Source organism: Argentina silus, assembly GCF_951799395.1.
Source record: "Argentina silus genome assembly, chromosome: 14".
In the NCBI taxonomy this organism is placed as follows: Eukaryota; Metazoa; Chordata; class Actinopteri; order Argentiniformes; family Argentinidae; genus Argentina; species Argentina silus.
This window is the reverse complement of record NC_139668.1, coordinates 17,412,270-17,437,882: the sequence shown is the minus strand read 5'-3', so window position 1 is coordinate 17,437,882 and position 25,613 is coordinate 17,412,270. Positions and strand designations below refer to the sequence as shown.

Below are 25,613 nucleotides of genomic sequence, written 5' to 3'. Positions count from 1 at the left end.
CCTGATTAATAATTAGGCTATACACACCCATACAGCTAAACATTTGAGCAATGGTTGTATTCTTTTACAACATGACCATATTTCTAATCAAACCATTTTCACAGACTCAAAGTTGACATTGACAAGTTATCATCTTTGTTTTCCCAACAAAACACACAACTCTTACAACAATAATACGTTTCAATTAAAGTGTACCAAGTGAATGAATACCAAGTGAATGATTTTCACAAGCTAGACTATAACAACTTGCATGGTTGTACTGTACTAATACATTTGTATCATATTCATTAATAACATTTTAAAATATTTTTTCATGAGGTTATATAAGCAACATTGTACGATTCACACATTCTGAAGTATGAAACTGCATGTGTAAAATGAACGGTTGACTTAATAAAATACAATAAAAAACCATTACATTATATGAACACACAAATGTGGTAATAATAGGACAAACCTTGGTGATCACAAGCAATAACATGTGCATGCCCAGATTGGGCTGATTTGGCTAATATTACACCCTACCATTGCCAACACTCAGACAGATGGAGGCTACCATCAAAATGCCAGTTCTGGCCCAAACTTCCTTGGGCACTGGCAGACATAATGACATTGCTTGCCATCGGCTTTCATACCACTGTCTATCTTTGGTCTCCAATATTCATCCCTTGTTAGAGAAAAATAAAAAGTTCTTTCCTATTTATATGGTATAAGGCTATAGGGACGTGGGAGGTCGTCCCCACTTCGACTGCTCTGCTACTGCCTCTCTGGTCAAAGCAATATTTATATTTAATATTTATTTATTGCCTTTTCGGGACCCTCTCGTCTCGAAGCTCACACCAGATCAGAAAGGAAACAGACTTATAGAAACACAAGAGCTGTTTTCCAAAATGCGTTCTTGTACTCTATCTAGAGCGTATATCAAGTACACTATACGCTCTAGATAGGGTGCAAGAACGCATTTTAGAACACAGCCAAGATTTGAATATGACATTTGTATTTTTTATGATGTTCCCTTCCCGTGTGTTGATGCTTCGAGGCCGTAATAATACGTGTCTTGTATTGCAGTTATCAAAACAAACATTTCACATAGAAATTGAAACATTTTTAAAACACAAGTGGTCGAGAATTATAACAGACGAGACAGGCAGAGTACTCTCGCGATGTTTACTTCTGGCGCTTTAACGTTTTGCGGGATTCCAATATTGCACAGGAGCTAACGACATGGAAATGGCGCTTAGCTAGTCACATTTATGAAACTGCCTTGAAGAACAAGTCAGGAAGACAGTTAGTGATCGTTGTTCTCCGAATACAGGGCCCTAAGAGGTTAACCGTTTGCCGGTTTCACAACATTTGTCACCAAACAAAGATCAGAGGGTCGCGCAACCTGGGAGAGCGAATTATGACATATTAGTAGCTAAAGAGGAGACGCAACGGAAAATACATATGATTGAACGACATCGGCCGTCAACATCGGACAGCTAACTTCTTACTACTAGGCAAGGTGAGCGTTATTGTGTCTATTTTCGCTGGTGGTCCTACGCTGTCACTTGTTTTTAGCTGTAGCTTGTTACCAGAGTTACCACCAGATCGGCCAACTTTTGTGAGCAGACACACAGCTAAACGTAATCAGCTAGCTAACTAGCATGCTAGCTAGCTACCATGATGCGAGGTTTGAGCTTTGGTTTTTTGATTCACCCGCCAGAGATAAGCCGACACAACTAGCTGGTTATGTCAACGATTTGAATGTAACCACGGTATGGGACAGTGCAGCGGGAAGCATCCTACTAGCACTACTAGCTACTTGAAACATGAAATGAATACAACTGGCGTTAGTAAATCTAGCTAACTTCGCAAGCAAGGCGGTCTAGTTCTAGCTACAGCATGCGGGCAGCCTGGTCAGGTTGGCTAGCTAGCTACCTAGTCACACATGCTCCTAGGGATCCATTGGCTAGCCAGTGATTGTCAATGCATTTGTCAGATAAATGTTGTCCATGTTTTATTGCTCCGTTTAATCGGTAGATCTATTAGGAAGCGCTAGCTATCCAGAATCCATTATGGCCGGACTGGCTTGCTAAACTGTTCGTGTCATTTGAATTGCGCCACAACACAGGGCCCCACAAGAAATACATGGCCAAAACGCTAGCTAGTTAGCTAATGGCTAGCTGCTTGTTTTACAATTGTATGTGTGGAATACTTGTCCTTGAATGCACACCTTCAGGCTGTATCTAAGTGGCTTTCTCAGATAGTCTTATCTTGAACACGCATGTACTCATATGTTGTCATACACTACGTGATGTAGTCAGAGGGTTAGCTAGCAAACTAGCAGGAGCAGAAACAGGGGTAAAAACATGCCCCTGCAGACCAACTTGTCATAGCATCACTCAAGCTCTTGGCTCATCATGAAACTTCATAGCTAGCGTTTAGGTCTGTCTTGATGTAGATAGCTAACGTTACTGTAATTTAGGAAATTGTTGTCGGTTGATTACGGTTAGGTGTATTGGTTTAGCAAGTCCATGACGATACTTTTGGCATTACCTGATCGTTGATTTTTTTTTTTTCTATTGTCACTAAGTGTAGTTACAGTGTTTGTGTCAATTGTTCAGTCTGTCACTAGCAAAAAGTTCACATCTGCCAGCATAAACCAGCACCAACAGAAAAGACACACTGACAAGCTCACACACATGCTGCAGCTGTCATGATAGCTTGGAGGCTCAGGGCCAAACTGCTGACCACTGTGTACCATAACACAGCAGAAAGACCCCCTTTGTCCCCCTGTGTTAACCCTCAAAGCTGTAAAGCTAAAACCTGGAGTGATTAGAGGCTAGCAAAACTGCACGCTCTCTCTTTTGATATTATCCAGGACTAACTGGGAAATAATGTCTGTGGCTCTGAGTCTGCATCTTACAAAGTTGCCCGTTGATTGTTTTATAGCAGCTACAAACAAACTGTTCAAGCAGAATTGTAATCTAAGTCTGTGTTCTGTGCTGGGAAGCTTTTGCATGTATAGCCTTGTATGCAAAATTACTTGTACATTTCGTTTGCTATGTGAGGTGCATGTGTGTTGCTAATGCAGTGTTTTGTGTTTTGTGTCCAGTGAACATGCGTGACCTGACTGCCCAGGTCACCAGCAGCTTGCTGCGTTTCCCAGGGGTGACGATAGATGCACTGGGGGAGGATGAGATCACCCTGGACTCAGTGCTGCATGGGAAGTTCACAGTCGGTAAGCACCTTCTCCAGGCCGTAGAAGTCTCTTTTTGGCCATGTCAGAGAGGACGGAAGTACAGCCCTTTCGAATTATAAACAAGATTTTCACCACCATACAAAGCATCTTCACCCCAATCAATACCCCTAGATAAAGTAATATTATCCTAGGCCGTGAACTTGCCGTGAACATTTCTGACAGCATAGACATTTGTCTCCTCTGGTAGCGCCATCTAGTGGTTTACAGTCTCTGTATCCCAAGATCTCAACGTCTCCTCAGACATAAACACACAAAGTAAATAGTTATTCTCTTCTGTCTCCGTGCCCTACTGCTCCCTGTCCCCTACCCCACTGACATGCCTTCTTCCCTGGGTGCAGAGCGCAGCGGGCTGGCCTGGCTGGCCTGTGGCCCCCAGCTGGAGGTGGTCCATGCCGTGACCGGGGAGCGGCTCTCGGCTTACTGCTTCAGCGGCGGGGGAGAGCACCCACCCAGCGTGCTGGCGGCCAGGGACTTCTGCTGGCTGAAGAGGACGGGGCTGCTGGTGGGGCTGGAGCAGGCACAGGGCAGCATGCTGTGTCTCTACGACCTGGGCATCTCCCGGGTGGTCAAGGCTGTGGTCGTACCAGGCAGGGTGAGTGGTTCTGCTCATGCCCGTTGGAATAGTCAGGGCTCCGTCTCCATCTCCGTTCGCCTCTTCATCTCAACGCACATTACACAGTCAAGTTGCCATGTTCAACATGTAAATGGCTATGTATCCTCTATTGTATCCACAGGTGCCCTGTATATAGGTGGTGTGTACAGTATATTTGTGTCTATGGTTGTATATCCTGGCCGTTTTTGATTTGACATGGGAGTGTTTGTGTCTGTGTGTCCCCCTGTAGATCACTTGCATCGAGCCCCTGGTGAGCTACGGTGGCGCCAGCGCCAGCACACAGCACCTGCACCAGAGCCTCCGCTGGTTCTTTGGCGTGGCGGCTGTGGTCACAGACCTGGGCCACGTCCTCCTGGTTGACCTGTGCCTGGACGACCTGTCCTGCAGCCAGAGTGAACTTGAAGCCTCAGGTGTGTGTGTGTGTGTGTATATGCCTCTTTGTGTGTCTGTTTATCTATCCATGTCTGTTCAACTGTCTATCTCTTTTAACTCTCTCTCTCTCTCCCCCTCCCTCCCTCCCTCCCTCCTTCGCCAGACCTGGAGGTGGTGAACAAGTCCCCCGCTGAGATCCCTCGCCTCCGGGAGGTGGAGACGCGCCAGGGGAGGCACCTGTCTCTGCAGCTGAGCGGCCCCACCGGCACGGCGGCCACGGCCCTGCAGTACATCGCCCGCACCAACCAGCTGGCTGTGGGCTTCTCTGACGGCTACCTGCAGCTCTGGAACATGAAGACGCTCAAGAAGGAGTGAGTTTTACACCCACCTGATTGATTGATTATACAGAAATGGTTGTGTTCCTATCGATCTGTTGTCACCGATCGAACATCAGAATGAGCCACCCATCCAAGTTAAGCATTACTCGAGTCACTACAGGTGTGTGTGTCTGTGTGTGTGTCTGTGTGTGTGTGTCCTGCTCCCTGTCCTGACTGTGTCTGCTGTGTGTCTGCTGCAGGTATCACTCCCAGCTGGAGGGGGGGAGAGTGCCGGTGTACGCCTTCACCTTCCAGGAGCCAGAGAACGACCCCCGCAACTGCTGCTACGTGTGGGCCGTGCAGTCCGCCCAGGACCAGTGAGTGAGCCCTAGAGGCAGCAGTACTGGCCCTATGACGGCTCCCTGTCTTGTACTGTACATGCTCTGATTTCTCACGTGCTGACGAGCAAGTCTTTGTGGTGCAAAGAATAGTGCTGTGAGCACAGGCGATAGTCTGATCTCAGCTTGATAATGTTTTACTAGTGATCGTTATAATGATGGATTTCCTGACGTTTTCATGCTTTACATTGTATGACGGTAGTTGTTTCACTGATACTTAGTACTCCTAACTCCTCTCCTCTCCTCTCTATCGTCAGTGAGGGGGATGTTGTCAGCCTCCATCTGCTCCAGCTGGCTTTCAGTGAGAGGAAGTGTCTGGCCTCAGGAAAGATCCTCTATGAGGTAATTGCAAGGTTCTCCCCAGGATTTTTTTCAAAACCCAAACCCTGAAAAAGAAAACGCTTAAATGTCAGAAACAATGGAAAAAAACTGACTCATCTCAAGGGGTTTTAACCATGTGGAAGTCCTGAAATGAGATGAATAAGTACCCCAGGCTCTGTTCTACCCTGGCCTGTTGGATCCAGCTTCTGCTCAATGCCTCCTTTGTTCAGCCAAAGACCCAGTACCGCCTGTCAATCGGATGTTCTGGGTCAAGTGCTTGGTCTGTGGTGGTGCCAAGGTGCCCTTGGTGGGTTGAAGCTGCATGCCCGGAAAGTGTTTAAGCCCTCACGAGTTGAGATCAGTGGTTTTCACCAGTACTTAGAACTGAAGATATAGTCCCCTCCATGAGTATTGGGGGGGAAAAGGAATCATGTAAACAACATTGAATTAAAGCTGGAAATCTCTATTTTGACCTCACAGTAATTGGTTGGGGGGAGAGAGAAAGAAAGTAATTCTTCCTTCTTCTAGTATTGTGACTGCCAATAGCCCCTGGTCCTACCATAGATGACTTTTTCTTGTGATGACTGATGGATAGATGATTCACTTACTTAACCAAATGTATTTGTTGTAAGTCGTCTGCTAAATAAATGTAAATGTACTTGAACCCCCCCCCCCCCCCCCCGTCTCCCACAGGGTCTGGAATACTGTGAGGAGCGGTACAGTCAGGAACTCAGTGGCACAGCGTTTCCCCTGAGAGCTCAGGCCACAAACACTCGCCTGCTCAGCTGCCAGACCATCGAGAAATTCCGCCACCACCCGGACAGAGACGACAGTATGAACGAAGGTAGAAAAACAACAACAAGCTGAATCCCTGCCCGCTTATGATCGGGGCTTCTTCTCTCTGTTACCCATTGGCTACATTATGGAGTCTTAAAAAACAAAAATAATTCGTAACCCCTTGGCTTGATCCTTATTACCTCCTAAAGACCATAAAATAAAAACAAAACAAAACAAATCCTTCCTCTAGCATTGTGACTGCCAATGGCCCCTGGTCCGAGCATTGATTACTTTATCTTATGATGACTGATGGATAGATGATTCACTTACTTAAACGAATGTATTCGTTGTAAGTCGCTTTGGATAAAGGCGTCTGCTAAATGCCATAAATGTAAATGTGAATTGCAAAAGCATGTATGCTTTTTGATAAGCTAGAATATTGGTACAGGAATACATTTCGACGGTGGTTGCTGTGCGGGTGCTGAGTGTGTCCTCCTCTACCCTCAGTGGCGTCCCCAGACACAAGCGTGTCTATATTTAGCTGGCAGGTCAAGGCGTACGGACAGGGCAATCCCTCGACCTACATCGGGGTCTTCGACATAAACCGATGGTACCACGCACAGATGCCCGATTCTCTAAGGTAGGATTCGTCCTCCTGCGATAACTCAAGACTCGGTGTCTGAAAGTGACCTTGAGGTGTTTACTTCCTACTGCTTTTGGTTAATTAACAACCTCGGTAATGGCTGAAAGAGTAAGATCTGTGACGTCTCTCTCAGAACGGGGGAGTCTCTGCGCAGCTGTCCTTACTTGGCGGTGTGGTCTCTGGACACTGTGGTGGAGATGACCTCGCCCTGCCCCCTGCTGGACGTTCTGGTGCATGAGCGCAGCCTGAGCAGGGGCCTGCCCTACACCTGCCCCCCGCCTGAACACTTCTTCAACCCCACCACATATAACTTTGGTACCTATTCACACACACACACACACTCACAGACTGACATATTCTCAAGTTGTACAAAACCTACTACTCTGTCCAGGGACGTGTGATTTATTTTCATATTTCTTTCATTTAACAGATGCAAGCTGTTTGCTCAACACTGGCATTGTGCACTTAACTTGCTCTGGGTATCAGAAAGAGGTGAGTTTATCCCCCTACGTTTTTACTTACTTGTGTATTTGAGTCTACGCACACATTGCTGCATTATGACCCAAGTACTTTCGACCAGTTTCTCTAAAATGTGTGTTGTGTGTTTGTGGTTGGTTAGACCCTGAGCTTCCTGAAGAAGGCCGCTCCATGCTCTGGTGACGTTATCTCAAACGCCTACTCTCGCTGTCTGATGTCTGGCCTGCTGTCATCTCGCCTGGCCGACGTGCAGCCCTCCAGCCTCACTCAGGTACACACACACACACACATTCACATTCACGTGTACACACACACACACATTCACGTGTACACACACACACACATTCACGTGTGTACACACACACACATTCACGTGTACACACACACACACACACGCACATTCACGTGTACACACACACACACACGTACACATATTATGCTTTGCCAACTGTTGTGGAAATTCTCCACTGTAGTATTGTATTTCAGTAAAAGTGAGATTCAAGAGCCGAAGGTCTTGTTAAAGCCACAATATGAATCTATTACACTTGCAAGCGGAGAGACACTCCAAACAGAAGTTCAGTGAGATCTCTGAGATGCAGCTCAGCTACCTTCCTCCTTTAAAGAACACAATCAAGGACAAACATAGGGATGTTGGCGGTTTGGAGTTCACCGTGTCAACAACAGGTGTTGTTGCACCCAAGGACTGTTTCCCACAGTCTGCTCCCAACCTCCAATCCCTGCTTTGCCCAACCACAATACGCAACAACAACATTTCCACAGCTCGCCTCACCATAAGGGCAGGCAGGCCTAGTACATTGTTATAAGCATACAGCAGTACTCTGTCCGAACACATCTCTTTCAATAATATTTCTATCACAATCTTTGTGCTTTGCCATGTTTTGTTTCTTTGTGTTGATGGTTTCGGCCAGGGACTGGTTTGTAATTCCGTGTCCCGTCTGGTTTGCCAGGCGGAGCAGTTGGACGCCATCTTGTCAACAGCCGTGGAGACCAGTTCTCTGGGCCTGATCACTGGCTGCATCAAACAGTGGACCACTGAGGGTGAGTCACCACACAGACAGCACTCTTATATCACCCAGTGTGGAAGAAGTCTCGTCTGCATCTCCAGCAGTGTGAAATGGCGGGTCAGTGCAGATGAGGGAATGGAGATGAGGAAGAGGAGAGGTTCTTGGTGACTAAGCGTTTTGTTTGTGTGTTGCTTTTCCCCGCAGAGCAACCGGGGTCTGCAGTGAACCTACGCTACATCCTGGAGTGGGCTTGGGACAAAGTAGTCCACACCAAGGAAGAGCTGGATGGAATATGTGAGTTCTCTCTCACTACGTTTTAACACAGATGGCCACACTTGTCACGTTTTTTTTTCTGTTTTTGAAACTACGCTTCATATTTCGCCGTCCGTTTTTGTTTGTGTGTATTTGTACTCTGTTTGTGTGCTTTATGTGTCCCATGTTTCCCCAGGTGCTCCACTGTTTGACAGCTCCTCTAACTTCACTGACCCCCAGACTCTGCAGCTGCTTCAGCACAGCCAGAGGCTGCTGGGCAACCTCAGCACCATCTTCCACTGCCTGCTTAACGAGGCACAGGAGCTCACACAGAGAGGTTATCCATCTCTCTCTCTCTCAGAATAGCTCAGAATCTCACATTTAGCCTGCAAATAGATAACACCGTTTCTCATGTGTTTTCAAGCACTCTTAGATGGTGAGTATAGGTAGGCGACTGACTCTGTTGTTTGTTTGTTGTTCCCAGGGCTGGTGGGTCTCATGAATAAGAACATGGTGTCCAGTCTCATCTCCCAGTACGCTCAGGTGGTCCTCTGGTTCTGTCGGACTGGGCTCCTACCTGAGGGCTCAGGTAAGAGATGGCTTTGCGGTTGGACAATCACTCCTGCACTCACCTTTTTACCTATGGGTGTTTTTAATTGGTCTTTTTATTTTTTTTGTTCCTTTCATCACCCAATATCCAGAATGATTTAACAGTATTAAGCTTCACAAGACAAATGAAGACTCTTGCCATCAAGTTATTATCCAGCTTGTTGTTTGGGAGAACTAAATGGTTGTTATTCCCCTCCCGTCCAGACGAGGACGCTCTGCAGATCTCCCGGCCGTTCTACAGGTACTCTGTGGTCAAGAACTACTACACCATCCGCAGAGAGGAGCTGCAGCAGCTCTCCAAGTGAGTGGCCTTCAGATCAGACCAGCCAATAAGACCAGACAATATTTTTTGGATTGGTTTGTGCTAGAAAAAAAATGGCCAATCAACCATATGTCTATCGTTTTCTCAGGGGAAAGTGGTGTGCAGACTGCCTGATGATTGACGGCTTGGTTGCCCAATGTGGGGAGCACTTGGTCAACCTGTGGCAAAGGGACGAGGGCGGGACAGGACAGTATCCACCTCCGACGTTACATGTGAGCGTCCAGTGCCCCCGAGCAAACACCAGACTCACTCCTCAAGTTCAAACAATGATCACCCTGCTAAAGAAGCTGATCTGTTGATCTTCTCTTTGTGGTCTACAGGCCTTGCTGGATATTTACCTCCTGGAGAACATTGATGAATCTGCCAAGCACGCCATTGTATCCTTGCTGTGTTTATCCCACCGCTCCAACCACCCATCTTGCCCCTTAAAGCATTGATTGATTGATTGAATATATAGAAGCCCGCCTCTCTACTCGGATCATATAAAGAAGGGTGGATGCTTTCTCAAAGTCTTCTAACAAGGCCTGTCCATCACACACACCCTCTCTCTCTGTACCAGCCTTAACCTGCCACCCTCTAGGTTATCTATCTGCTGCTGGATGTGATGTACTCATTTCCTAATAAGAGCGGGGCATCTGTGGAGTCTTTCCCCACAGCCTTCGCCATCCCCATCGGACTGGTCAAGCTGGTGCAGGGTCTCTGGCTGCTCGACCACCACGACCATCAGGTACACACACAGTCTCTCTCACACTCACACACACACACACACACACACACACACACTCACTACTGTCTGATAAACTGGCACAACGACTACATGACTGGATAATTATTATTTAAAAAAAATATATATATATATATATATATATAAATCCCCTCCCCCATTGACACCTGACCTTTTTACCTCTGCCAACAGAGCTCTCTGGAGCTGCTCCTGCACCCAACGACCACTACCTCCCTGTGGGATTGGCAGCACGGCCGTGTCCTGCAGGCGCTGATGTGTCAGGGTCAACACGTCGTGGCACTGCGATACCTCCACATCATGAAGCCCCCCCTGTCCTCCACGCCTCAGGCCAAGCTCTGCCTCTCTGTGCTGCTACACAACAGGTACGGGGATGGCAGAGGTCAAGTTTGGGGCAAACTCCTTTTCAATTGTACGAATTCATGAAGTGGTGTTTTGAAACTCAAATTCAAATCCAAACGTTTTGTATTTTCAGTTTACAGTAGATGTGACGCATTGAGTTGAGTTGCTGACTATTGGAACATACCGTATACCCAGATCCTTTATTGAGAAATCTTTGAAGATGAATGCCTTTGGCCTCCTGAATTACCTAATTGTAATTCAATTCACGTCTGGAACTGATGGAATTTGCCCCTACTGTGTGAGTGTGTGGACAGTACTGTGTGAGTGTTTCATCACCCAGATTACATTGATTTTCTTTCCTTTTTGTTATCCCTTTCCTCCCTCTCTTTTGTTCTACTTCTTCTTTCTCTCCCCTCTTGCTCCCTCCCTCCCTCCCTCCCTCCTCCGTCACTCCCTCCCCTCCCTTGTCTAGGTGTCTGGTGGAGGCATGGACGATGCTGAGGCAGAACTCCAGCAGGCTGAATGTGGAGGAGCTATTGCATTTCCTCTATGAGACATGTCAGGAGCTGGGCCTCATGAAGGAGCTGCTCAAACTGCCCTTGGGCCTCGCGGAACAGGTAGGGAGCGCTAGTTCGCTGTCAGGGGGGTCCATGCAACTGACAAAACATTCCGTGTCTCGACCATGGTTGCATGGTCTACATTAGGTTTACATAATTTAACAGGTTTAAGTCATAATACGGTGTATTAAAAGCCAGATCTCTGTCTTGGTCTGTGTGTATCCAGGAGTGTTTGGAGAAGTTCTTGCAGGGTACAGGTGGTCTCCAGAACAGGGAGCTACTGATGGTGCACTACCTCCAGCAGGCCAACTACGTGCCTGCCCTGCAGCTCAACCACACCCTCAAGTTGAACATGGTGGTAAGGAGTACAGCAAATTTTAAATCTAGCTTTCATTTTAAAAACTAAAATGTTAATACACTTAACAATACACGCAGAGATGTACAACATGCCCTCTTTTACATAGAAAATAAATAAAAGTGGACTGTAGGTGATTTATTTTTGTGACACTTGTGTGGACTTCTGGTGGTAAATTCATCCATTTTGTTTTCCCTTGTGTCTTTTCCTACCTCAGAACGAGAGGGATCCTAAGCTGAAGGAGAGGACCAACACCAGGAACTCCATCCTGGACCAGTATGGGAAAGTTCTCCCACGAGTCCAACGGAAACTGGCCACCGAGAGAGCGAAGCCATACCACCACCCCTCCACCATCCTCAGAGAGGGTATGTGTGAGATGGATGAAAGAGATTTGGATGCTGGTCTTTTATACAGTTATTAATTGACTGATTTTTATTTAAAGCTGAAAAAAGAAAAAAGATCACAGCCTGTTTTTGAAAGCGTCTTACTGTTTTGTCTTCCACAGTGTCTAGACCGCAGCCATTGTCGACGGTCGCCAAGCGTTCCACCCACGAGAATGTGTTGACCAGAGCTGGGTTCATCAACAACGTGCTGTCTAAGATTGAGGAGGTGCGGGGGGGCAAGAACCCCATGCCCCAGCCCTCCCCACTAAATAGGTGAGAGCGTGACCCAGTCCCAAACCATCCATCCTTCTCTATCCCCCTTGTTAGTTCCCTCCCAGAGATCTGAAAGGATTGGCTAGGTTTCTGCTGTGTGGAATTAGTCCCACCTAGCCTCTGTCCGATTCAAACATACGTCATTTAGGTCATTAGGCCAAAGTTCATAAGGATTGCAGGATTCCTGAGCAATTGTAGCGAAAGTTGGAAGCCTACTACACTGTTTAGGTTTAATAAATATTTGCTAGCAAGAATGAAAATGCCTACAAGCCTGTTGAGCGATCGACATTTCGATTGATAAAAGTGAAAAAATAAAACCTCTTCCCACACCCAGCCCCAAGGCAGGAGAGATGCTGTGTCCCAACCCCCGGCTCTCCTCCCTGGATCTGCCCTTTGTGGGTACCCCCATCACCATGACTGCCAAAAGGAAGTCCAGGTAAGGACTGAGAGGCACTGCTAATTATATATGAGCATGCATAACCTGGACATTGTCTACATATTTTCACATATTTCTTTTCTTATTGCATGCCTGTGTCAAAATGGTTGTCATACATACTTAATTTCAGTACATACTGTATTGAATGTTAACCTTAAGTATTAGTTTGATTAAAGATACTGTCAATATAGCTGACATTACCTTTCACAACCCCTCTCCTGTTCCAGGCTGCTGGATCTGGTGGTGTACCCCTCTTCTCAGACTACCCCCGCTCAGGGGTCAAGCTCTCTCCTGACCCCCCCTAAGCCAGCAAGCTCCTGGGTCCCGCACAAGAGCATCAGCAAGGCCCCCGAGCTCAGCCTGCTGCAGACGCCTCTAGTGGTCAAGGTGAGACACTATCAGTTCATCAAGCAAATCCTATTGTTTTTGAATCAATGATTTGCTTGTAAAGGGGTATCACGCACAGAAACAATAGAATACACCAAATTCATAAATACATTTAAAAAAAAAATAAAGTTAAACTGTAGTGAAATCTTCTCTTCCTGCAGTCACAGAAAGGCAAACGGCATTGCTGAGGCTGAATCAGATGAGGCTATTATTCTTTCTGTATGACGGATCTGATCCTTTGAGATCTAATTAGCTGAGTTGTTTGTTTGTCTGCTGTTTGTTTTCCCCCAGCGAGCCCGAGCCTTGGCTGCATCTGGCCCCGTGTTCTCAGCCTTCACCCCCCAGTCCATCTTGAGGAGCAGCCTGCGCCCTACCCCTGTTGCCACTCCCTCTGCCTCCCCTGGGCGCTCCATTACCCCCCCGCCACGCTCCAAGGAGAGCCGCATCACGTTCATCGAGGAGACTGCCTCTCCTGAACCGGAGAAGGTCCCCCTCCGGTGGAGCAATGGGGTAAGACACCCAGACTGTCTTCACTGTTCATCACTATCTGTCCATGCTAGAACCACAGGCATCTACAGGCATGATGGCATCTTGTTAGGTCCTCAAAATATTTTTATTTTATTTTTAACACACCTGGCCAGAAGTATATGGTTAAAAGACACTCGGACATGAAATGGTGTGATATTTTTGAGCTGGGTGTCACATGTTAATGTTTTTGTTGTTTTTCTCCTCTGCAGATAGCAGCCGATAGTGAGATCAGCCTGCTGTCCAGAAGCTCCCCCCTGCCGAAGACTGGTCTGGAGGGCTGGAGTGCACACACTGCTGAGGACGAGGAGGAGGAGGATGACAATGAAGATGAGGAAGAGTTGGAGGAAGACATGGATCAAGACGAGACGCATGTGAAGTTCATACCGCCACTAGATCGCGAGCCCTCAGTGAGGGGAGAGTCGGAGAGCGGATCCTCTGTCCAAGAGGTCGCTTTGGAGACCCCTTTGCCTGGGTCGATGCTGGGTTCATTGCCAGGACGATTCAGTCTTGGCCTCGAGACGAGTCTGGCATCAGCCCAATCGACAGACACCACCCTGGAGTTCCATGATGCACCTCTCCCTGAAGACCTGGAGAAAGAAGAGCCGGGACTGCCTTTGGAGGAAGATGATAATGATGAGGAAGTGGTGGTGAACCTGAAGGCTCCAGAATTACAAGTCCCACTGGCACTTGAAGAGGAGGCCTCAGTCACCAATGAGCAGAGTCTTCCTCCATCAGTGGAGGAAGAACAGGGTGTGGTTCAGGAAGTGAATGACAGGGACATAAATAGCCAACAGGAAGTGGTTGAAGAGCAGAGCCCTGTGCATGAGCTGGACCAGCAAGAGGAGGAGGAAATGAAAGTTTGCCCTGTGCAAGAACAACAGGTTGTTGGACAGGAAGAGGAAGTAAAGGACAAAGCGAGCCTCGAACAGGAAGTGGATCCAACTCACGACCTGGAAGTGACTAAGGTCCTCAACCATCAGCCAGAGGTGGTGGAGGAGACCCCAGACCAGCCAGAGGTGGTGGAGGAGACCCCAGACCAGCCAGAGGTGGTGGAGGAGACCCCAGACCAGCCAGAGGTGGTGGAGGAGACCTCCGACCAGCCGGATGGGGTAGAGAAGACCCCAGATCAGCCGGAGGAGGTGGTGGAGACCTCAGACCAGCCGGAGGCGGTGGTCGAGACCTCAGACCAGCCGGAGGTCGTGGTGGAGGAGACCTCAGATCAGCCAGAGGCAGTGGTGGAAGAGACGCCAGACCAGCCAGAGGCAGTGGTGGAAGAGACGCCAGACCAGCCGGAGGCGGTGGTGGAAGAGACGCCAGACCAGCCGGAGGCGGTGGTAGAAGAGACCCCAGACCAGCCGGAGACGGTGGTGGAGACCCCAGGCCAGCCGGAGGCGGTGGAGGAGACACCAGGCCAGCCGGAGGCGGTGGAGGAGACACCAGACCAGCCAAAGGTGGTGGTGGAGATGCCAGAACAGATGGAGGTGGTGGAAACGCCAGACCAGCCGGAGGTGGTTGTGGAGCAGACACCAAAAGAAGAGGACTCACAGCCGACGGTGTCCATGGAACACACAGGTGAGGGTTCCACCCACCTGTGAGGACTTCACTCAGTTAGGAAGACTTGGCTACAGAGGCTGCCAGAGGCTAATTAAACTCATTTCATCCATGATGTCCTGCTTGGTTTCAGCTATGTGTAGATAATGAATTATTATTAATTGATTCCCACCAGATTTGTCATAGACAAAGTAAGAAAGGCACATGGGAACAAGTGAAATGTTTTAAGGTAGTGATTATTTTAAGGGTTAAATAATGCATCTAATGGCTCTTTGGTGGAGTCATGTACCATGATGTATTCAGACATGACCTTCATGAATGGACAAAGATGACAGGAGCAGGAAAGGTGGTTTTCAAACCCATCTTCACTGTTCTAACTTCTAACATGCAGAGGGGTTGTGAGTGCAGCGCAGGGAATTCAGGTAAAACCATAGTTGGATTAAATTTGGTCTGACACAGCTAAACAAAACAACTGCTGATCTGAAGCTGCTTGATGATGATGATGATAACGGGGAAGGATAAATATGACATGGTTAAACATACTCCCTTTCCCTCCATAGATTTGGACGAGTTTGTGGAGCGCCATTTATTTGGCAACGACCTTTCTCCACTTGCCCGGGCTGGCATACACGAGACATCAGACAACTGGACCTCTTTCAATAGGTACATATAACACCTCTTTACTAATATCCTCAGGGGCAATTTTGACACCGTCATCAGGCACAAATACATCAATCTTCCTTATATACAGGCAACTTGCCCTCATAGGACACTATAGATGTTGACTGTGTGCACACTGTGTTCTGTGCATTGAAAATAGAATATAGTGCACCATTCTGACCCCAGTCTTTTCTCTCTTGTGCAGTGAGCCCATGTGTGATGTTGAAGAGGAGGAGGAGGGGCCTGCCCCTGCAGCCCCCCCAATACTGACCACTCAGAAGTCTGTGGCGTCTGTGGCATCATCTGAAACCACCGGCACTGACTCCCCCTGTGAGTGACCTATCTTTCCTGTGTGACATGTGAAGTACAGTATGTCTAATGCTGAGGCAATACAACTAGATAGACACCTAATAATATACACAAATAAAACAAGCAACAGGGAGCTAGAGCCAGGTATAGAAATTGTATAATTCATTATGGTCTGTGTATTGTAGTTCATGTATCACCATTTGATGTACTGTTCTACCACATCTATTTGGTTGTGACCCACTGCCTTCTCCCTGTAGCTGTGGTGAGCCTAGATGACACTGAGGAGCTCTCAAGTGCTGTCTCTGAGGAAGAAGAGGAGGAGGACGAAGAGGAGGAGGAGGAGGATGATGATGATGATGAAGAGGAGGAGGAGGAAGAGTCAGATGCTCCTGCTGAGGCTGAGGAGGACTCTGGTAGTGAGGTGGAGATCATCGAAGAGGTACAGGGGAACGGAAGACCCCGACCCTCCCAGCCAAACCCCCCTCTCTATCTGGACCAGCTCCCTCCCCTCCAGCTAGACTCCCAATACCTGCCTGAACTGTCAGAGCAGGATGCTGCTGTGCTCTCATTGGTCATGCCTGAGGCAGAGCTAAAGGTATTCATGTTATCTATTCAGCCTAGATTAAACTAAACCCAACATACTGAGGTTATGCTAACCAATAAGGTCATTGTATGCACACTAAATGTTTGTGTCCTTTTTTTCTGTTTTCTCCAACAGATGGTGGATGGAGAAATGGAGGGGGAGGTGGTGATGGTGAGACTGGGGGCAGGCGGGGACGATGAGGGGGACGGAGTGTGTTACACTGAGTTGAAGCCCTCCACAACCCTGCTGGTCCCTCTGGAGCTAGTGGAGCAGCCGGAACTGGTCCTGGCTGACGAGGCCCAATTGGGGCTCACCGAGGTCGAGGAAAGCAGCGAACCTGAGGTACCTCCCTCTGGCGCTCAAAGCAGCTTCTCTCTGATGCTGGAGCCTGAGGAAGTAGATGATGATGATGCTGATGATGATGCGGACACTGTACCACTGGAGGCATTGTTGGAGCCCAGTGACCATCTGGCCATTGAGCCTCCAGCAGGTGAGGGAGCTGCAGAGGCCCCTGTGACTGAGCCTGAGGTAATCTACCTGGGATCAGACGACCAGGACACTCCCCTTGCTGCGGCGATGCCCCTGGAGGACCAAGCAATAGAAATGGACACCTTGGACAGGATCATGGATGGCTGGACAGAGGAAGAGGCTGAGACTGAAGGACCAGAGGCCATGTTGGAGAAGAATGTTCCTTTAGCCGTGGATATGCTGCCTGGCACTTCAGAGGGTTGCACTAATGAGGAGCAAGTCGAGACTGAACTCGTCAAGTCAGCCGACGATGCTGAGACAGACCATGTAGAAGAACTAGATAGGATCGCTGACTCTGAACCAACTCAGGATGAAGAGTCTTCACCAGTTCTGGAGAATGCTCCTTTAGTCATGGATGTGCTACCTGCCTCCTCTGATGGTTGCGCTGACGAAGAGCAGGTAGAGACTGAACCTGTCGAAACAGCTGAGGATGTTGAGACAGACAATGTAGAAGAACCAGATAGGATCCATGACTCCGAACCAACTCAGGAAGAAGAGTCTTCAGCAATTGTGGAGAATGTTCCTCTCGTCATGGATGTGCTACCTACCTCTTCTGATGGTTGCGCTGACGAAGAGCAGGTAGAGACTGAACCTGTCGAAACAGCTGAGGATGTTGAGACCGACAATGTAGAAGAACCAGATAGGATCCATGACTCCGAACCAACTCAGGATGAAGAGTCTTCACCAGTTCTGGATGAGGAAGAACAGCCCAACGGGATCAGTGAGGGAGGGAACGAGGCTGTGATGGAAGAGAACGAGGCTGTGATGGAAGAGGAGACTACAACAACTCAGAATCAGGAAGAGGAGATGCTCACAAATGTTATTGAGTTGGAGATGGATGTGCCCGTCTCGATCACTTTAGATGAGCCTGTTCCTCTTGTGGAGGGAAACATACCCATCCAATCAGACAACCTTGAACCTCCCCAGGTAGACCCTACCACAGAGGTGGCCACCATACTGGAAGAAGAAGCCACCCATTCTGGAAAGCCCTCTGAAGCCAGTGAGGAGGGGAGTGAGACCACCGAGCCGGAGAAGACCTCAAACAGCCAGCCAGAGTCTGAGCCTATGGTCTCCAACGATGATGAGTTGAGGAAAGCCCCCTCCACCCCAACAAGGAGAGGCACCAAACAGAGGAAGACGGTCACATTTCCCATACCAGTTCTGGAGGCGGAGATAGGTTTGTCTGAGGAGGAAGAGAAGCCAGCCGGGCAGACGGAGACGACGGCCTCTCAGGTACCGGCAACACCACAGCGAGTCACCCGGAGTAGCAGACATGGCCAGGACTCCAGAGTCCCGGTCATGCCTCGCCTGAGGAGTGCAAGGAAAAAGGCTCCCGAGCCGAAACCTCAGAGGGAGAAGGAAGAGGAGAAGGAAGAGGGGAAGGAAGAGGGGAAGGAAGAGGGGAAGGAAGAGGGGAAGGAAGAGGGGAAGGAAGAGGGGAAGGACGAGGGGAAGGACGAGGGGAAGGACGAGGGGAAGGACGAGGAGAAGGACGAGGAGAAGGACGAGGAGAAGGACGAGGAGAAAGACGAGGAGAAGGAGGATGGGGATGTGGCCCTCGACAACGACACTGACATGGTCATCTCCAAGCCCACTCTGGCCAAACGACGGACTCCACAGAAAGCCACCCCGAGGAAGGGGACTCGCAGGACCCGGAGTACCCAGGTGGAGAGTGATTCAGAAGAGACCCCCAACAAGGTCTCTGATCCGCCCGTAACACGCAGCGCAAGGAAGACCCGAACAGGAGCCAAGACTCCTTCAACAAAGACACACTCAGCAGTACCGGAGGAGGAGGAGGAGGAGAAGGAAAAGCCGAATGACGTAGAGGCAAAACAACCTCGCAGCAGTCCCAGTAGGGTAACCCGAAAGACGACCCGCGCAGGTGTGACCCTTGCCCTTTTCACCCAAGAAGAGGGAATGGTTCCTGTGACGCCACCACGGAGCAGGAGGAAGACGAGGGTGGATGTCACAGCAGAAAAGACGAAAGATGCCCCTGTCATCCCCACTGCACTACCGAACGACAACCCTCCCCTTACTGGCTCCCGTCGACCAACCAGGACTCGGCTATGGAACCACCTGGAAGAAGACCTCTGTTTATTAGAGACTCCTCTAGAGGTGGATTCTGGAACTCCGGTGGCCGACGCCCTCATCCAGAGGCTTCGAGACGAGGAGGCTAAAGAGGAGGGGGGAGTGGGCGAGGTTGTCACAGAGATAGTACGTGCCAAGAGGAGAGGCACAAAGTCATCTGTCCAGCGGCCTTCTACACCTCCACCTCTAACGGGAGATTCCATGGTGCCAGAGTCCGATAGCGGAAGCCCTGTAAGAGACTCCTTCATCTACTCACCCCCTCGGAGGAGAACAAGAGGTAAGGAGCTTCATGTGTTCCTCTGTGGCTCAGTTGGTAGAGCATGGTGCAAACAACGCTTGGGTTGTGGGTACCATATATACTGAAATGTTTGCACTCACTGTTGCTTCGGATAAAAGCATCAGCTAAATGGAATATGTATGTATGTTGTCACCCCATATACCCAAATCACTTCCTGAGAACACCGTTATTAAGATGTTTGTCTGAGTGTGAACTTGGAGCAGAAACTTTGTCACTCATCTCTTAATACCGAATAATAGTTTGGAGTTTCTTGCGTGTCCTAAAACTCTTTCATACAAGTTTATTATTTCACTGGAGATATCTCCTCTTGAATGTTATGCTCATGCCCTTTCTTATTTTCATTATCCGTTTTCTTTTGATAGGCACAAGAGCTGAGTCCCTCGTTCAGAATGATGTGTCTGTGCCTCCTGTTACTCGCACAAGACAATTGGTGGTCGACCTTGGACCCAAACATGTTGACACGGTGAGTTCCATTTCAGACTGAGGGAAGCAACACAGGACATTCGCCTGATTTCCCCCAGTGTCTGAATAGTAACTGATTTGGACAGAACTGAAACTTCCACTATGATGCTTTCACCTATCCAATCCTTGCATATCTGTGAACATCTGAAGAGGGGCTGGGGACTGAAATGTAACTGGGACATTTGGATTCGGTACATGAGTTTAAAGTTGCTTTCTGTTGTTGTTGTACAGGCCAAGAACACATTAGATGATGATGCTGAGAAAGAGACTGCTGCCACTAAAACCAGAACAACCAAGAAGCGTTCAACTAAGTAAGATTCCCTTCGGACAGTTGACTGTGACTAAGTTGCAACAACAATCTGCTACTCTGCTGTTTGTGTTAAAGTTATCAACTCTATTTGATCATTCAAGCATGTTTTTATTTATTTATTTAATATATAAATGCTCTGAAGTGTCTGTCTGCTTTACAAGCCCTTTGTGGTAATCCTTTGCCTTTTTTCTAAATCCACAGGTCCAAAGCTGCACCCACGCCAGTTCCCCAAGCCACGGTGGATCTGATCTCCCCCTTGCCCAGCCCGGGTGAGCCTGCCCCCAAAACCCAGAGGCGGGTAGAGGACACCGAGGCCCCCGCACCCCGGATGAACCTCAGACGCAAACGCATGATGGACTCCATCTTCCCTAAACCCGTCACCCGCAGGAAGAAGCTCTGATCGGACACCATTTTTTAATCTGAAGTGTTATAAACTCAGTCAGAACTCATGGGGTGCATCACACCTTGTCTCCTTTCCTTCACCTTCACAGATCTTGAAAAGTAGGATGAACGAAAGCAGTATGGTAGATGTCTGTGCTTACAGGTATTTACTTTCACCAGTCCAGCTGGTCCTGATTTAGGAGATGGAAGACAAGGAGAGGAGGGGAAGCCACTTAGAGTATTGAGATGCACTCATGAATTGGACATTTTCCCAGGAAGCCTTCTCTCTCCTCCAAGGAAACCTTCTCTCTCCTCTAAGGAAGCCTTCTCTCTCTTTTTTCCTTTTAAGAACTTTTGTTGCCTGCTGTTTTCTAATTTAAAATGAGAAAGAATGAACCAGTGGAGAACATTTTAGAATTTAATTAATCAAATTTAATGTGGGAGATGGATACGATTATTATATGTAAATTATTGTAATGTTTACAGGGAGGGAGAGACTGAGGGACTTGAACACCAAAAAAGACAGGTTTTTATGTTTGAGTTACATTTCTATATATTGAAGCATATGTAAATAGTCTTTTTTGCTATGTTACGAATAAAGTTGAATACTTGTGAGTGATTTGTTGATTTTATTGTTTCAATGTGTTCAATATGTTTGTGTATAATTATCATGTTGCCAATGTCAAAGCCTTAAGACAATTATGTAAAGTTCATTGATGATTTCTGAAAGACATGAGGGCTTATTGGGTGCATTAATGCAGATGGATTGGGTTTATTTTTGTATTCCATATGGTGTACTGTATTTAACATGTAGATAACCTGCATAATTAATCCATATGTTACGTATAGGCTATTTTCAGATGAATGTAGAATGTCTTATTTTCAATGACTGCTCTTTGACAATGCGGTAAAACTGAAGTATTTCATTAAGACTGTGATGTGTTTGTCTTTGTTCTGCTTGTGTTAGCAAGCACTCACTAGCACAGTTAAGAGGCGGTGTTTCCCAAATTGGGCTTGGGTTGCCACAGATTCCTTTTCGGTCAGGATCCTGACCGGAAACCCTGGTTTTGTTCATTCTAGTTTTGCGGGTCACAAGGAAACTTTATACGTTTATTGGAAGAATGCATCTTTTAAGTATTTGAACACCCTTGTCCCAGAGAGACACATGAATATTGAAAACTATTTTTTGAGTTGGCTGTATTTCCAGTATATACACTAGTGGCACAACTACACTATGACCATATTGGTGAGATGCCTATGAACACTGGTGGCACTTGAAAGCTCTCTGACACCAGTCAACACTGTGTGTGTTGCCTTTCTTTATAAAAGGCTGTATGTATGTGTGTTGATTTCATTAATAAAAGGCTGTGCGTGTCGAGCCTTCCATAAAAGGGCTGTTTATGTTTGTGTGTGTGTGTAGCCTAGTTCATGAAAAGGCTGGCGTGACGATGTCTGTAACCACTGTGTGTGTATAATTCATGCTGGTAGATGTATCATGAGTGAAAGTGATCACCTGGTCACGCTCAGGTTACCTACCCCTCTGCTGGTGCACCTGTCTCCAGTCACAGCATGTGACAGAATAGGCATAATCAGATAGCAGTGTATTATGTAGAGCAGACCTCTTACAGAATAGGGAGTCGTGTTAGACCTATACACTACCTCTCTACCTGAGGCATTGTTGACGCACCCCATCAACAGGCTCCCGTCACTGGGTTCAGGTCGTGCGTCACCCAGGTTCACGCACAGGCGTCGGTGGGAACATGAAGGCCAAAGGGGCAGAGATGCATGGGAAGGACTGCGTCAAAGTCGCTGTACGCGTCAGGCCCTTCAACAAGGTCAGTGCTGTTTCTTCTGTACGACGCATTGAGAAACATAGAGAACCAGATTGACAGTGTGAGCTTGTGGTTTCACTGAACCGTGCACATCCATTTCAGTGCGCTGTTCAAAATATAAAATAGTCTCAGTTCCTAAATAGCGTTATGCAGGCGGAGGGACTGACATGTTTACAGGATCGAATGTAGGTTAGAAATATTGGGCATTCCTGAATGGCTTTATACAACCATTGTGAATAAAATGCTATTTAGCTGACATATATTTTCAATATATATGTGGTCCCAGTGGGAATTGAACCCACAACCTAAGCATTGTTAGCACTGCGCTCTACCAACTGAGCCACAGAGGATCTCCCTTCTGATTATCCTGTGGAATTTGGAATAATTCCTAGCAAATAGCAGAAAAATAAACACATAAAGATATCCATGCAATAAAGATAAAGATAACTGCATTATCAGTCAATTGAATTGCAAGCTTACAAACAGGGACGACATGTTGTTAGTGTTCAGTTGCTATGCCCTGTGCTGCTCCCTTCACTACCACACCCCTTCTACAGGTCTCACAACCAACTGTGTGTTGGATAAGGTAGTTTCAAAATAGTGTCCTACTTTTTTAAAGAAGCTTTATTTTGACACTATATCATATTATATGTCTCTCAAGATTAGCTTTAGTGTAGTTTAATTTCTTTCCTTGTAAATAATTGGTAATCTAGTTAAAAACATTTTCAGAGTAGCTTCCCCAACACTGCCCTGTACAGGCCTCTCAACCGACTGTGTCCTCCCCAGAGAGAGAGGGATGCGGGCAGCCGCTGTATCGTCTCCATGGCCTCCAACACCATCAGCATCCAGGACCCTCACAACGGCCAGACCCCGCGCTCCTTCTGCTTCGACTACGCCTACTGGTCGCACAGCGGCTTCACCAGAGACCGCACCGGCCTGTACCTACCTGAGGAGCCCGGGGGGCGCTATGCTGACCAGGTGAGCTGCAGGAGATCGTCCCAGAGAGAGAGGGAGAGAGAGAGAGAGAGTGAGAGGGAGAGAGAGGGAGAGAGAGCAAGAGAGAGAGAGAGAGAGAGAGAGAGAGAGAGAGAATTAGACATGTACATTGTATCAAGATAGAGATTAGGAAATGTATATAGAATCCAGTCGTTTCATTCAGATCACCAGGAGTTCCATTTGGCCTCTCTGTGCAGGCATACTTCCTCCGAAATATTGAGATTCACCCTGCGTGTCTCATGTGAGCCGGCCTGGCACAGTTAACCTCTGTTCCTCTGTTCGCCCCCCCTCAGGGCAGCGTGTTCCAGGACCTGGGGGAGGGGATCCTGGAGAACGCCCTGCAGGGTTATAACGCCACGCTGCTGGCCTATGGGCAGACGGGCTCAGGGAAGAGCTACTCCATGGTGGGCTATGGACCCAACAAGGGCCTGGTGCCCACACTCTGTGACAGGCTGTTCCAGGCCATCAAAGCCAACCAGGACAGCCGACAGTGCCAGGTGTGTGTGTGTGTGTGTGTGTGTGTGTGTGTGTGTGTGTGTGTGTGTGTGTGTGTGTGTGTGTGTGTGTGTGTGTGTGTGTGTGTGTGTGTGTGACTGAGTGTATGAGTGTGTGCGAATTTTGAGATTTTCACAGCATTACTTTTCGTTTCAATAGGTCTTTTTCAGCATGTTGGAAATCTACAATGAACAGGTACACCCGTGCTTGTCTGCCCACTGCCTGCTAAAACACCTGCACATTCTGTACATCACACAACAACAAGCACTCACCTGAGTGGGTGCTGACCCTAAACCCCTCCCCTCCGTCCAGGTAGTGGACCTGTTGTCTCGGGGGTCTCGGTCTCCGGGGGGTCTGCGTGTGCGTGAGGAGCAGCAGAGGGGTTTCTACGTGGAGGGGCTGCGTCGGGTCCCGTGTGACAGCGCCCCACAGGTAGAACAGTGTGTTCAATGCAGTGTGACTGTTTCCTAGGTAATTGGGAGTACATACTGTATAAAGTGTTTTACACAGTATGTTCTTGCTATGCGATATTGTACTATGCAGAATTTAAAAAAATTCTCAATTTCTTTCCGTTTATCATTTCCAAATATGTATACGTATGTATATATATTTGTTTTCAAAAGTATATTTGTTTAAACGTAGGTGGAACAGCTGATGGAACAGGGGACACGCACACGCACCACGGCGGCCACACACATGAACGCCAACAGCAGCCGCTCACACATGCTCATCATCCTCCAGCTCAAACAGGTGAGATACACCTTGGCCCAGACTGACCCCTAACCCCTAACCCCTGACTCCTGACCCCTGACCCCTGACCCCTAACCACTAACCCCTGTCCCTAACCCCTAACTCCTGACCCCTAACCACTAACCCCTATCTCCTGGCACTAAATAGAGATCTGAAAGGATAAGAACATTTTAGAAATTCAGCAATATGGTATTAGGTCTACCTGGCCTTCTATGTGGAATGTTTGCAATAATACACCACTTCGATCCTCCCGGAGGTAAAGTACACAGGACGGTGCATAGAGACAGTGGCTAGGGGTCAGTTTGTCATTGTAAGACGTGTGTTGTCTGTGAACTTCTGTTTTCTCTCCGTTAGACCCTACACCTCCACTGTTGATGTTCTGTGTGGTCTTCTCTGACCCTCTGCTCCCTCTGCAGATCTTCTCCAAAGAGAGCATCACCAAGCAGTCTAACATTAACCTGGTGGACCTGGCGGGCAGCGAGAGACAGCGGGCATCAGGTTCAGAGGCCGACCGTCTCAAAGAGGGCACCGCCATCAACCTCAGCCTCACCACCCTGGGCAATGTCATCAGGTCAGCCAGGGGTCAGAGTTCAAAGGGCAACTTCTCAGTTCTAGGTTGGGGTCACTTTCATGATGAATATAGAACATTGCTTATTGTCACACAGATTACAGTTATTGGGTACTTCAATAACGTTGCACCCTCCTCTCTTTCACTCCTTTCCTTTCCTCTCATCTCCTCTCCTCTCCTTTTCTCTCTCATATCCTTTAATCTCCTTTCCACTCCTCTCCCTTTCTCTTCTCTCCTCTCCTCTTCTCTCCTCTCTTTTTCTCTCCCCGCCTCTCCTCTTCTCTCCTCTCCCTATCTCTCCACTCCTCTCCTTTTTTCTCTTCTCTTCTTTTCTCTCCATCCTCCCTTTTTCTTTCCTCTCCTCTCCTCCCCCCCCCCCTCTCTCTTCATGCAGTGCCCTGGCTGATGTAGCGGTGGGGAAGAAGGTGA

The 25,613-nt window shown here is 48.0% G+C and overlaps 2 protein-coding genes across 3 annotated transcripts in view; both read left to right on the top strand.

Moving 5' to 3' along the window:
• Window positions 1–1,277: 1,277 nt before the first annotated feature.
• On the top strand, window positions 1,278–21,923 carry ahctf1 (AT hook containing transcription factor 1). 2 transcript variants are annotated; one of them, XM_083685126.1, is made up of 37 exons: window positions 1,278–1,504; window positions 3,098–3,223; window positions 3,583–3,836; window positions 4,087–4,267; window positions 4,393–4,600; window positions 4,807–4,923; window positions 5,202–5,286; window positions 5,959–6,109; window positions 6,550–6,682; window positions 6,819–7,000; window positions 7,116–7,177; window positions 7,305–7,433; window positions 8,131–8,221; window positions 8,392–8,481; window positions 8,636–8,776; window positions 8,924–9,028; window positions 9,253–9,349; window positions 9,459–9,582; window positions 9,691–9,747; window positions 9,951–10,097; window positions 10,287–10,477; window positions 10,927–11,071; window positions 11,238–11,369; window positions 11,584–11,731; window positions 11,872–12,022; window positions 12,357–12,458; window positions 12,686–12,845; window positions 13,137–13,355; window positions 13,583–14,797; window positions 14,855–14,945; window positions 15,485–15,587; window positions 15,790–15,914; window positions 16,151–16,488; window positions 16,612–19,369; window positions 19,753–19,853; window positions 20,084–20,163; window positions 20,364–21,923. In XM_083685126.1, the coding sequence occupies exons 2-37, from the start codon at window positions 3,103–3,105 to the stop codon at window positions 20,560–20,562; spliced, it is 8,733 nt and encodes a 2,910-aa protein (XP_083541252.1). In that variant the 5' UTR covers window positions 1,278–1,504; window positions 3,098–3,102; the 3' UTR covers window positions 20,563–21,923. The 2 variants fall into 2 exon arrangements, with proteins under 2 accessions (XP_083541252.1, XP_083541251.1); XM_083685125.1 differs by having other exon boundaries at window positions 13,583–14,945.
• Window positions 21,924–22,303: 380 nt separating this feature from the next.
• Window positions 22,304–25,613, top strand: part of kif28 (kinesin family member 28) — a gene marked incomplete at both ends in the record, with an annotated part of 10,720 nt that continues 7,410 nt past the window's right edge. Inside the window, 8 exons of the mRNA XM_083685127.1 lie at window positions 22,304–22,378; window positions 23,162–23,353; window positions 23,665–23,868; window positions 24,026–24,061; window positions 24,179–24,298; window positions 24,509–24,616; window positions 25,033–25,187; window positions 25,579–25,613. The exon at window positions 25,579–25,613 is cut by the window's right edge and continues 77 nt beyond it. Of these exons, the coding sequence (XP_083541253.1) occupies window positions 22,304–22,378; window positions 23,162–23,353; window positions 23,665–23,868; window positions 24,026–24,061; window positions 24,179–24,298; window positions 24,509–24,616; window positions 25,033–25,187; window positions 25,579–25,613 (925 nt within the window). The remainder of the gene's footprint in view (window positions 22,379–23,161; window positions 23,354–23,664; window positions 23,869–24,025; window positions 24,062–24,178; window positions 24,299–24,508; window positions 24,617–25,032; window positions 25,188–25,578) is intronic.

Bases quoted from the DNA above. Each gene is read 5' to 3' on its own strand.
- ahctf1 (XM_083685125.1), top strand. From the start codon at position 3,103: ATGCGTGACCTGACTGCCCAGGTCACCAGCAGCTTGCTGCGTTTCCCA. The intron at 9,350-9,458 runs GTGAGTGGCCTT...TCGTTTTCTCAG, and splicing joins GAGCTGCAGCAGCTCTCCAA to GGGAAAGTGGTGTGCAGACT. The intron at 15,588-15,789 runs GTACATATAACA...TCTCTTGTGCAG, and splicing joins AACTGGACCTCTTTCAATAG to TGAGCCCATGTGTGATGTTG.